The following is a 14040-nucleotide window of genomic DNA, read 5'->3' as shown; positions in this document are numbered from 1 at the left end:
TAAAGTGTCTAACCCTTAGGCCAATATGTGCTAGTTGACAAGGTTTGCAAGAATTGCCCATTAATGATTTAAGGTCACTGCTTTTCCGCTAATTTGATCTCATTACCATTTGATGAGTTTGACATTATCTTGGGAATGGACCGTTGACATTGTATGATGCCAAGGTAGATTGTAAACAAAAAACACTAGAGTTGAAATGTGAAAATAGAGAATTATGTGGGTTGAAACAGATGAATCAAATAAATTGCCTATGGTGATTTCGCACATGTCTGCATGCAAATACATGAGGAAAGAGTGTGAAGCTTATCCGCTTATGTAATGAATCTTGAGTTGCCTCAATCAAGTTTGAATCGATCGATAGTCTGTGAGTTTCGGATGTATTTCGGAGGAATTGCCTAGGTTGCCTCCGAACGAGAGAGATAGAGTTTGCCATTGATTTGTTGTCGGTCGCACCGATCTCGATTACTCCATATAGAATGGCTCAATGAATTAAAAGAATTGAAGGCTCGGTTGTAGGAGTTAATGACAAAGGGATTTGTGAGACCGAGTTTCTCTCCTGGGTGCTCTGTATTGTTCAGAAGAAGAAGGATGGTTCAATGAGACTTTGCATTGATTACCGTCAGCTTAATAAGGTGACTATAAAGAACAAGTACTCATTGCCGAGGATTGATGATTTATTCGATTAGTTAAAGGGGGCCATAGTGTTTTCAAAGATCGATTTGAGGTCTGGTTACTACCAGTTGAGAGTTAAGGAGTTGGATGTGCCGAAAACCGCCTTTAGGACAAGGTATGGACATTATGAGTTTCTTGTGATGCCTTTCGGCTTAACAAATGCTCCAGCTATATTTATGGACTTAATGAATCGGATCTTTCGGCCATATTTGGATAAGTTTGTAGTAGTGTTTATAGATGACATTCTAATTTATTCTCAGGATGAGTCTGAACATGCCGAACACTTGAGAACCATATTGTAGATCTTTAGAGAAAAAAAACTGTTTGCTAAGTTTAGTAAAAGTGAGTTCTGGCTTCGTGAAGTCGGATTTTTGGCACATATAGTCTCAGGTGATGGTATTCAGATGGATCCAAGCAAGATTTCTGCGATCGTTGATTGGAAACCGCCAAAGAATGTATCCGAGGTTACAAGCTTTTTAGGCTTAGCCGGGTATTATAGACGTTTTGTTGAGGGATTTTTGATGATTGCCTCTCCTATGACTAAGTTGTTGCAAAAGAATGTTAAGTTTGAATGGACTGATAAATGTCGGAGAGTTTTGAAAAGTTGAAAGCACGATTGACTGAAGCACCAATTTTAGTACAAATTTTGAGCCAGGAAAGGAGTTCGTAATTTATAGTGATACATTATTGACAGGCCTTGGATGTGTGTTGATGCAAGAGGGTAAAGTGGTAGCTTATGCTTCGAGACAGTTAAAACCGCATGAGAAGAACTATCCTACACATGATTTGGAATTGGCCGCTATTGTCTTTGCCTTGAAGATTTGGCGACATTATTTGTATGGTGAAAAATGCCGAATTTTTACTGATCACAAAAGTTTGAAGTATTTGATGAATCAAAAGGATTTGAATCTGCGACAGAGGAGATGGCTTGAAATATTAAAGGATTATGATCTAGTGATTGATTATCATCGGGGAAAAGCAAATGTAGTTGCTGACGCCTTGAGCAGGAAATTTCTTTTTACTTTGAGAGCCATGAATACGGGGTTAGCATTGTCTGATGATGGGTCAATCTTAGCAGAAATGAGGGCTAAACCGTTATTTCTCCAGTTGATTTGTGATGCTCAAAAGAACGATAGTGAGTTGCGAACCAAGAGAACTCAATGCGAATCAGGTTACGACTCAAATTTTCGAGTTGGACCAGATGACTGTTTGATGTTTCGAGACAGGATATGTGTACTGAAAAACGATGAATTGATTGAAAAATATTACATGAGGCGCAAAGGTGGCATTTATCGTTCACCCGGTGGCACAAAATGTATAATGATTTAAAAAGTTGTATTGGTGGCGGTATGAAAAGGGACATTTCGAATTTGTAACCAAGTGTTTGATCATCAACAAGTAAAAGTGAACATCAAGTGCCTTGAGGATTACTTCAACCGTAATGGTGCCCGAGTGGAAATGGGACAAGATTACCATGGATTTTGTAACCGGTTTGCCTTTAACTCCTAAAAGAAAGATCTTTATCTGGGTAGTGGTTGATAGATTAACAAAGTCACCCACTTTATACCAAGACGTACCGATTACTCACTTGATAAATTAGCCGAATTATATATTGCTGAAATTGTGAGGTTGCACGGAGTACCTATGTCTATAATATCAGATAGAGATCCGAGATTTACCACGAGATTTTGGAAAAAGTTACAAGAAGCTTTGGGTACAAAATTGAACTTCAGTACCGCGTTTCATCCACAAACAGATGGTCAGTTGGAAAGAGTAATCGAGGTACTCGAGGATATGCTTAGATGCTGTGTCTTAGAATTTGCAGGTAGTTGGGAGAAATATCTATCTTTGATTGAATTTGCCTACAATAACAGTTATCAGTCAAGTATACAAATGGCACCGTACAAAGCCTTGTATGGTCATAAGTGTCGGACTCCTTTATATTGGACCGAACTTAGTAAGAAACAGATTCATGGAGTTGATCTAGTTAAAGAAACCGAAGAGAAATAAAAGTAATTCGGGATTGCTTGAAAGCTGCTTCAGATCGACAAAAGTCATATGCAGATTTAAAAAGAAAAGAGATTGAATTTCAGGTGGGTGATAAAGTGTTCTTGAAGGTGTCACCATGGAAAAAGATTCTGAGATTTAGCCGAAAAGGCAAGTTGAGTTCGCATTTTATTGGGCCGTACGAGATTACTGAGAGGATTGGACCAGTGGCATATCGGTTGGCCTTACCAGCAGAGTTAGAAAGAATTCATAATGTGTTTCATGTATCAATGTTGCGACGTTATCATTCTGATCCTTCACATGTGATTTCTCCAACAGAAATTGAGATTCGACCGGATATGACCTATGAGGAGGAACCAATAAAGATTTTGGCTCGAGAAATTAAACAGTTAAGAAATAAAAGTATAGTCTTAGTGAAAGTATTGTGGCACAGACATGGGATAGAAGAGGATACGTGGGAACTCGAGGAAGCTATGAGGAAACAGTACCCGAACCTCTTTACCGGTAAGATTTTTGGGGACGAAAATCTCTAAAGGGAGGGAGAATTGTGACAACCCGAATTAGGGCCTAATCAGAATAGTGGTTTCGTGACCGCAAATCTGAGATAGAAATAATTGTTTTATAATTATTTTGGGGTTTATGATATGATTTCATGATTTCGTGAAAATTTCGTGATGAAATTACATGCATTTCGCTTAAGTTGAGATTAGGGACTAAATCGAATAAATTGTAAAACTTGTGTTTTAGAAGTTTTTAGTATGAAATTGCTTTGGGATATTAACTAGGAGGTCTTAAATAGCAATTTGACCCATTCTTAAGTTATGGACAAAAGTTGGACATGGAGGGAATTTTTTTGAAAGTTTAGTAGTAAGGGCATTTTGGTCATTTGTATATTACATGAAATAAAATGGGAAAAATAACACAGAATTGGTTATCATCTTCATTAGTTGCTGCTGAAAATTGATCTCCTCCATAGCTAGGGTTTCTTCAACTTTCAAGCTTCATAGTAAGTGATTTCAAGCCCCGTTTTTAATGTTCTTCACATTTTGAAATCCTCGTAGCTCGGTTTACTTATTTCTACCATTAGTTCGAGTTAGGGTTTATGTTTAAAACTTTACCCATGAATGATAGGCATGTATTTTTTGTTTGATGGTAGAATATGAATGTTTGAAGTTAGGAGAACGATCTTTTCTAAGCGATTTTAACGAAACGAGCAAAAGCAAGATAATCGATAAAAATACCTATTGTTCATAACTATGTGTTAGAGTGAGAATTTGATGTTGCCATTGAAGAGAAAAATGATCAGTAGGTCATTAAACATAAGAATAAGGGCTGAAATTAAATTTCCGAGCCTTGGGGCAAAATCATAATTTTGTAAAGTTAGGGGCAAAATGTAATTTTGTATAATGTGATTTTGGATTAAAATAAATAGTTCGAGTGTTAAATGAGCTAAATATGTTGTTATAGATCAAGAAAGGCGTGGAATCGACCTCGAGCGGGGAAGGAGAAAGTTTTGGACTAAATTGCAAAATTCCCATATTTTGCACCGAGGTAAGTTTGTATGTAAATAATACATTAATTTCATTTACATTCTTATATTTCAGCCTATTATATATATATTAGCTGATGTTGAAGTATAAATCGACTATTGGAAGAATGGAAATAAGTAATAGAGAGAGATCCGGTTGAACATTGGAAAAATCGAATAAAATAGAGGGCGTAGCTAGGTCACATGTATGGTGCCGAGTGCACATCATGTGTACAAGAAGGCTACGAGATACTATATAGTAGCTAGGTCACATGTGTGATACGGGATGTATCCCATGTAGACAAGAGAGCTACGTGAAAGATAAATGTAGCTAGGTCGCATGTGTGATTCCAAGTGAAGGACACCATGTAGACAAGAGACCTACAAGAAAAATCGGCTAGGTCGCATGAGTGGTACTAAGTGTTCACCATGTGTACAAGAGAGCCGAATTAAATGAAATATGATGGTGGGGCTATGTGCTGAAACCATCAAGTATCGAGGATTAATCCGAATTGTTCAACGGGATGGTTTTGTGGTGACATTGTAGTCATGGACCTACACTGGTGATGCATGAAATGTGGTGAAAATGATTTGTGGTATATATATATGTAAGTTAAAATGAGGTTAGTATAAAGAATGTGTGAAAGAGTGAAATTAGCATTAAAACTGTTTTGGACAGTAGCAGTGACGTGATTCTGAAAATTCACCAAAAATATAAGGAATTTAATTAGAGGTTGAATGAGATGTGAAATTAAAGCTTAATGAGTCTATTTTCATATAAAATAAACAGATCAAGCAAAGGAGTTCTATATTTTGAGATATTTACAATTGTGTGAGACTTATTCAGGATGACTATGTGATCCCCTGTTTCAACTTTGAAAAATCATTAAAAATTGTACAAAACAAATTAAGAAATATAGTTTATATTCTTAAATTCCTAATTTAGTCTAGTTTTAAATGAAATAGGTTTCATAGTTATTTGAATTGTGTAATCAGAGAAATTCAATTCGTAATGAACAGAGGTCAGATTAGTTGAGCTGTGTAACAGGGGAAACTTTAACTAATAAACTGTACTAATTGGCCAAACCAAAAATTCTAGAAAAAAATTTGTATGAATTTTTATGAGTCTAGATTCAGGGAAATTTTACGGATTTGAATTTTGAGTTTCGTAACTCAAGTTATGATTTATTTAGTGATCATGACGCAGGAGGGACAGCTTGATCAAATTGGAGTAAACAGTAAAATTAAAAATATGATATAATTGAGTTATGTTGTAAACATATTAGATTCCTTATTTGTTATTTATATACTTACTTACTAAGCTATAAGCTTACTTTCTTTTCTCTCCTTTGTCTTATAGTGTCATCCACTAGCAAAGGAGTCGAGATCGAGAAGATCCGCCGCACTATCAATACTCTTGGTATCTGAACTCAACATTTTGAAATATGGCATGTATAGCGCATAAGTTATTTTGTTACGTGTCATAATTGTCTAGGTTTAAATTACTACTTATAGTATCAAACTAATCATTTTGTACGAAGCCTTTGAAGTTTGTTTGTATTGTTAATGGCATATGTTATAATGATCCATGATCAAATTTCACGCCATATTTTTGTTGGGTTTTATTTAATAGTATATACTATAATTTGTTAATACCTCGTACCCTGTTCCAGCGACGGATACGGGTAAGGGGTGTTACAAATGTCTTCCTTCTTGTTGTGACTACGACCCATAATGTATTGAGCATTCATATCTGGAAAATCCAACTCCAAAGTTTCAAAAAAAGATATCACATTTTTCAACAATTCATCCCATCCATCATATCTCAACTTTTGAATTAAATCTTTCGTTGTCAAAACTAAACTCATGGCATTTAATATATCTTGAGAATGACACTGCAGAGCTTGACAAAGGTTATCAGTAATCCCTAAAACTTCCTTCTTCACATGCAAAATAAAAATAAACTCAAAAGAACTCAATCTATTATATGTGTTATGAACATCTCATCGCTAAGAATAGTTAGAAGCGGCATTTTTTAGATTTTCAAGAACTGTGCTAGTAGCATTGTACATCTTCAGTAAACTAGTAACTGAATTTAAATGGAAACTCCATCGAGTCTCACCAGGACGTTGTAAAGTGCCAATCTGATTCATTCCTATTCCAGTTGCTAACTCATTGATGGATACCAAACGAGATATTTCAGCTGCTTGGGCTTTTTGTATTTCATCGTGTCGTTTGGAAGAAGTCGAAGCAATATTAACAATATCAGACAAGTCTTTAAAGAATTGATGCACTTCAACCACTTCTCTAGCTGCTGCAACCAATGCTAACTGAAGACGATGAGCAAAACAGTGAACATAATAAGCATATCGACAATCATTCAAAATCAAAGCTTGCAAGCTGTTAAATTCCCAACGCATATTGCTTGCTCCATCATATCCTTGACCTCGGATATTTTGTATGTCAAAACTATGTTGCAAGAGAACATTAAAAATCACATTCTTCAAAGTCAATGATGCAGTATCTTTAACATGGACTATATCAAAAAATCATTCTTTTACCTGTCCTTATTTATCAACAAATCTCAAAATAATTTCCATTTGCTCTTTTTTTGACTCGTTTCTCGCTTCATCCACAATAATGCTGAACTTTCTATCACTAATTTCTTCACGAATTACATTACGAACTCTACTAGCATAAATTTGCAATATCTCTTTTTGTATTGTTGAAGAAGTATAACTAGCATTTTGTGGAGCACTTTTCAAAACATTTTCAACTTTCTCGTCATACGATGCTAATAGTGATAACAATTCAAGAAATTTCCCACGATTTTTTGATCCCGAGCTTTCATCATGATCTCTAAAAGCACACCCTTGAAATGACAACCATCGAACAACATCTATACTAGTTTTCAGACGTAGACGATTAGCTGAAATTTTTTGTGTAGCTTGTCTATCAAGTGATACTTTAATATGTTGAGCTTGATTCATTAAATCTACATAAGCTCGTTGTGCATTGTTATGCAGTGAATTCGGATCTTTTCCCATATGTGTCAAAAAAGCACAATTGCATCCATCGTGTACCTTTTTCCAATTACTAAAGCAATTATGAGTAAATGTAGTTGATCCAAAATGACTATTTGGATTGCTATTAAAAAGAAAACAAGGCAAACAAAATACTGCATCTTCAGAAGGTGAATATTCTAACCAGGGAAATTGTTTAAACCATGATGGTTGAAAATAACGAGGATGCTTTTTTGAATTGGAAGTAGGATATTCTGAAAGAATAGGTTGATAAGGTCCAACCTTAATATAAGCTCTTCGAATTTCATCACGCATATTAACCGGATACTCATATATTTGCTTACGTAACCCAGGTTCACGTTCTAAGTTAGACAAATCAAGCGCCTCATCTTCAACTCTAGGAATTTTAGAAGGACGAGCATCAGAGCTTAAAGGAACAAAGTGGTACCTCAATTTGTGACGCTTTGTCCACACGGGTAGAGACACCGGTGTGTGTCTCAGCCGTGTGCTACACACGATCATGTTACATGGCCGTGTGTCCCCTGAGGTGCCCTTAGAATTAAAGTCAGTATACCCTATAGTTTTGACACGGCCTAGACATACAGCCGTGTCTATTGGCCGTGTGTGGCGCGCGAGCTGGCACATGGGCGTGTGGTCGGCCATGTGACCCAAGTCAGTAACCCCCTTAGATTTCACACGGCCTGGCACACGGGCATATCCTCAGCCGTGTGGTGCAAGTTAGTATGTATACCCTGTTTTCACACGGTCTGTGACACGGGCTTGTCTGGTAGCCATGTGAGGCACACGGTCTGTTCACACGGGCGTGTGACCCTTATATCTTTGAAAAATTTTTATGTTTTTCAAAGTTTGTGAACGTTATCGGTTTAGTCCTAAACCCCTTCTAAGCATGTTTTAAGGTCCCATAGGACCTTACAGGGGACAATGTGATTGATATGAATAGATTTTGGTTATGAATGTATGAATGTATGTGAATTGTGTGTGATTTTTGGTAATGCCTCGTAACCTTATTCCAACGTTGGATATGGGTTAGGGGTGTTACAGCTATCATGGTTGATGGCCAATCCAAAGCTATTGTGAGGTATTTTTCTATTACATTCTTAAACATCTGTATCCGAATCTCCATTATGAGATTCACCTAATATGGAAATTAGTAATTTACATAGGGGATAAAGAGAGGGAAAAGTTAAATCAGATGTGGCTAGGAAGATAAAGTTGGTGTAAATTATTGAAATATATGAAACCCATATATTTTGGGATATATTTTAAAGTTATTTAGGTAGATAAATCTTATCTAGGTAGATAAATCTTAGAATAAATCATTTGAGATATTCTAGGAATAATTTATTTTATCCTTTAGTAGTTTATTAAAATAAGGAATTATTTTCCTTGTATTTTAGTAGTTTATTAGAATAAGGAATTATTTTCCCAATTAGGTTATGACTCTTTTTCTCTATTTAAATTCAGTCGTTTAGTTAATAAAAAACAGAATAGTTTTATTAAATGCTCTCTTGAAAACTTTCATGGCATATGAGCTAGGTTATCTTTAGTAGCATCATGGTTAAAATAGCATCCATTAGAGATAAGAAATCTAGCAATCAAACAGATGAAAAAAGTTTTACCGTTGAAACAACTAATGAAAATTATGAAGGCCAAAGTTCTCTAGAAGGGTCTCCATTCACTAAGGAACAACTAGAGCATCTACACAACTTTTTCAATCACCACAATTTCGGATGAATTCTTATGTTCCCAACTCATCCAATAATCATTTTTCCTCCTTTTCCCAATCAGGTACTGGTTTTCTATTTTTTTCAGTGCCAAGCCTTGTAAAACAAACATGTAAATCATTGATTCTGGAGCTAATGATCACATGACTAGTATTCATTTTCTTTTTTCAACTTACACACCCTGTGCAGGAAACAAAAAAAATCAAAGTAGCAAATGGGTCGTTCTCAGCAATAGCTGGAAAAGGCAATGTTAAAATTTCGCCTTCCTTGGTTTTACATGATGCTTTATATGTGCCAAATCTAGCTTGTAATATCATATCAGTCAGTAAATTATCCCAGTCCTCGAATTGTCATGTTATATTTGACTCCTCTATGTGTAAATTTCAGGACATAGTCTCGGAGAGGATGATTGTAATGGCCTAAATTCAAGGTTATCGGAACAGTGGTTTCGTAACCACAAATTTGATTTAAAGAGAAATTTATTTCAAAATTTTTTCATGAAAATTGATATGATAGGAAAATCGTATGAAAATATTGATAGAAAAATTTTATCGATTTAGTGGTTAGTTAGAAAAAGAAATTATTGAAGAAATTGGGTAAAAACAAGGTATCGGGACCTCTATCTCGTAAAACCAAGTCGAAAATAATTTTATAAATATTTATGAAATGTTAGTAATGTGGTATTAAAATTTCTTTAGGAAATTTTAATGTTTGGGTAGTCAATTAAATGAAAAGGACTAAATTGCAATAAGTGTAAATGTTGCTAGAATGATTAAATAGCTTAAGCGTCTAATGAGAAAGGATTTAAAAGGAAATTAGACCCAAAATTTATTTGGGCTGGACGGCAAGGGCATGAAATCAGCAGGAAAATTGATAAATTAAGGGCAAAATTGGAATATTGCAAAATTAACTAAATAAAACTAGGACTAAATAGGAAATATCTAGATTTCTCTTCATTTCTCTTCAATTCCAGCAGCTAAAAACGCCATAGGAGGGTTCTCTAAGCTTTTATTCCATAATTTTTGCACCAAGTGAGTTAATCCCTGCCTTTTTCTTGTAATTTTTGTGTTTCTAAGACTTTTACAACTAGGTCCTACTATTAAATTCATTAGTTTTTGATTTCATGGATGAAATTGAAAGTCACCATAGTTTAGTGTTGTAATTTTATGATGAAATAGAATGAAATTAAAGCTTTAATTTGTTTATTAGATGATTTTATTAGGTAATTTTAATAGAAATTGATTTTTAGGACCTAATTGTGAAAATGTTTGGAATTAAAGTCTATTGCTTAAATTTTGATTACTAAAGGTTGTTAACTAGTTTAAAGTGATAGAATAAAATATTAATTGAGAAAAATCAGCTCAATAGAGAGGCTAATTGAGTAGGGACGAAATTATCATTTATTAAAAGCTTAGGGGAAAAATAGTAATAAACAGCTTGCATAAAAACAGTTTGGACAGCAGCAGTAGACTAATTTTGAAAAATCACCATAACTTTTAGGAATCGAATTAGAAGATGAAAAAAATATGGAATTAAATCTTATTGAGTCTAGTTTCTCATAGAATAAATAGTGTAAGTAATGGATTTGTAAATTTTGAGATATAACGAATTTTGTGAGACAAGGTCAAAATGAATTTGAGTTCCCCTATTCTAACTTTGAAAAATCATAAAAAAATCGAATAAGAATAATTATGGGCTTAAATTAATATTTCTAGAATCATGAATGAGTCTATTTTTAATAGAAACAAACAAGAACATCATTAGAATCATGTATGAAGAGATAATTAATTTTTAGTGAAGAGAGGTCAGAACTATTGGACAGCAGAACAGGGGTGAATTTAAAGAATAAAATGTACTTATTGGCTAAACCAAAAATTCTGAAAATTTTATGGTAAGAATATATATGAGTCTAGTTTCAGGGAAAATTAACTGATCTTAATTTGGAGTTCTGTAGCTCGAGTTATAAATAATTTAGTGACTATGACTCAAATAGACAGCTTTGAATAAACTATAAATAATAATAGTTGAATTATAGAGAATGTTGCATATGAACATGAAATGTATTAAATTGATAATTAAATTTATTTATTTAGATCCAGAAGATTCAAATACGAAGCTAGATCGAGGAAAGGAAAAAGTTCGGGATTAGTAGTTTTTTTTTTGTTTACAAACAAGTATCAAGGTAAGTTCATGTAACTTGAATTATATTCTTAAATGCTTGAAATGTATGTTACTGATGTGAATATGATTTGAAAGTTCATTGTATGAAAATTTATGAAACATTGATATATTTGATAAAAAGGGGAAGAAATCCCGGTTGAATGAAAAGAAATTTCGATGGATCTCTGAAAAGGAATTGACGGTAAAAAGGATCTAGCCTGGACGGGTGATCCTATCTTGATATAGCCCTCCCGAAGAATATGTGTAAAATGGATTTAGCCCGGACGGGTAATCCGAATTAGGGTCTGAATTTAGCCTAGACTGGTAATTCAGATCCAAGCTCATTAGAGTAATTGTTGTTGCGGGATTTCGCTGGACTGTAATCCCACAATACTCTATGAGTTTATATTGCGAGGATTTAGCTCGACTGGTAATCCATTTGCAAGGTTGAGGTTCATGAGTGTGCTCTCTGAAATGGAAATGTGTGCACATGAATATGAATTGACGGACCCGGAATTGTACACTAAAAGTGTACCTCTAAAAAATCCATCGAAATTTCGATAAATTCAACGAGATAATTATGGAAAAATAACAAGGAAATAGAAATCATGGTATTGATGAGCTCATCAATCATGGTATATATTATTGGTACATGGAAATTATTGTACTAACTTGAATGTTGAGTTTGTGCATATTAGGGTAATAATGCATTAAATGGATATATGAATGTTTATTGTATTGTATTGAAAATATTAGGTAAGTATAATTCTTGTTACATGAGCTTACTAAGCACAAAATGCTTACCCTGTTTCCTTTTTCCTTGTTTTGTAATGTTAAGAGCTCGAAGGTCGGATTTGGTCGGAGACACATCACACTATCAACCTCAGGATTTCGGTATATAAAGAAACTTTATTTTGGAAATCAATGGCATGTATAAGCTAATAAAGTAAATGATTCTGTGAAATGAAGGTAGATTAGTCATTGGTATAGCTAAGAAATCTTGGTTTTGGGTATGTGATGACGTTATTTTATAAATATGCATGAATTTATCTTGAAAATATGTTGAATTGGATTGGTTGATGTGGATTGTTTTTGGTTTAAAATTTCAGGGAAGGTTAGATATCTATAAAGGGGTTGTATTGAGTTAAAAAAAAATTAATTCGTAAACTCCGGTAATACTTCGTACCTTATTCCGGCAATGAATACGGGTAGGGGTATTACAATGATTGGCAATGCTAAAGAATCTGGTGGAATTTACTTTCTTGACGACGACTATCTAAGTCAACCAACAACTACTTTATGTTTAAATTCTGCTCCTAGTTTTGATAAGGTTATGATTTGGCATTATAGGCTTGGACATCCTAATTTTTACTATTTAAGATATTTGTTACCTGATCTATTTAAAAATAAAACTCCTTCTTCGTATCACTATGAATTTTGTGAATTGGCTAAACATCATCGGTCATTCTTCCCACCTCAAAAATATAAAGCTTCCAAACCTTTTTTTGTTAATTCATAGTGAAGTTTAGGGACCTTCGAGAGTCTCAACTTTTTCTGGAAAATGTTGGTTTATAATATTTATTGATGATCATACTTGCATTTGTTAGGTGTTTTTATTAAAAGATAAGTCTGAAGTTAAAAATATGTTTCAGTCTTTTTATGCTATGGTGAAAACAAAATTTGGTGTGAGAATAGAAGTACTTCGAAGTGACAATGGTGGGAATTTTTTTAATGACCAATTAGGGTTTTCTTAACCAAACATGGTATAGTCTATCGAAGATCTTGTACAAATACACCACAACAAAATGGGGTTGCAGAAAGAAAAAACTGACATCTTTTGGAAGTAACTAGAGCCTTGATGTTCACTAGTTAGGTATCACATTATCTTTGGGGCGAAGCCTTGTTAACAGCTACATATCTTATTAATAGAATGCTTAGTAAAACTCTAAACTATAGAACTCCTTTCCATCTTTTTAAAGATAACTTTCCTAACTCTAAATTGATCACAGATTTATCCTTCCGAGTTTTTGGGTGTAGTGTTTTTTTTCATCTTCACAACCAAGGTAAACTAGATCCTAGAGCGAAAAAAATGCATCTTTGTTGGCTATGCTTCAAATAAAAAGGGTTACAAATGTTATGATCCAATTTATAAGAAGATTATTGTTACCATGGATGTCACGTTTGTTGAAACGCAATTTTACTTTGATTCTAATCTTTAGGAGGGAATTATAGTAAGGAAGATTTTATAATTGATCAATAAAACACTAAGAATATACAATATAGGGATTCTAATAATGGCGAAAGTGAATTTATGATTAATACAGAAATTAATGATGTTAATGTTGTTAATGAAAAGGAGTATGAAGGTGTAGAGTCTGATCATGAGAATAAAGAACAAACAAAGAGTTAATTGTTTACTCAAGAAGAAATCAAAATTAAGAAAGTGGACTCTACCAGACTCATCACCAAGAATCCAACTCGCAAGATCTTGTCAAAAGTCCAGGTAAAGCTTATAATCCAACCAATGAATTTTTTTTATTTAGATATTCCAATTTCTAAAATAAAATGTGTTAAAAATGTTGTCAAATATCCCATGTCTAACTTTGTGTAACAGACTGATTTTGAGGCAAATCGGAACAGTGGTTACGGAACCACTATTCCAAAGCCGTAGAAATTATTTTAATATTATTTTATGTGTGAAGACATGATTATAAAGGTGCATGAAAAATTTGGTGAATTAATTTTAGCGTTCGAGAACTTAATCGCAAAAAAGGACTAAATCGCACAAAGTGCAAAAGTCCTATTTTGATAGTTAAGGGTGTCAAATAGCTAGAGAAACAAAATTGGGGGTCTTTAAAGGGCAACCCTAAAAGAGTACTTGGCTGGCCATGGGGACAAGAATGGT

The 14040-nt window shown here is 34.1% G+C and overlaps 1 protein-coding gene across 1 annotated transcript; it reads right to left on the bottom strand.

Annotated features, from left to right (window-relative positions):
* Positions 1-6216: 6216 nt before the first annotated feature.
* Positions 6217-7254, bottom strand: LOC108488163 (uncharacterized). The gene is made up of 2 exons (XM_017792461.1): positions 6824-7254; positions 6217-6676 (listed from the first exon to the last, which is right to left on the bottom strand). The coding sequence occupies exons 1-2, from the start codon at positions 7252-7254 to the stop codon at positions 6217-6219; spliced, it is 891 nt and encodes a 296-aa protein (XP_017647950.1).
* Between the last annotated feature and the right edge of the window lie 6786 nt (positions 7255-14040).

This window comes from Gossypium arboreum, chromosome 4 (assembly GCF_025698485.1).
Source record: "Gossypium arboreum isolate Shixiya-1 chromosome 4, ASM2569848v2, whole genome shotgun sequence".
Taxonomy (NCBI): domain Eukaryota; kingdom Viridiplantae; phylum Streptophyta; class Magnoliopsida; order Malvales; family Malvaceae; genus Gossypium; species Gossypium arboreum.
Note: the sequence above shows the minus strand (reverse complement) of the source record. Positions and strands in the feature narration are given on the sequence as shown.

Bases quoted from the DNA above. Each gene is read 5' to 3' on its own strand.
- LOC108488163 (XM_017792461.1), bottom strand. From the start codon at position 7,254: ATGGGAAAAGATCCGAATTCACTGCATAACAATGCACAACGAGCTTAT. The intron at 6,677-6,823 runs GTCAAAAAAAGA...CTTGCAACATAG, and splicing joins GTGGATGAAGCGAGAAACGA to TTTTGACATACAAAATATCC.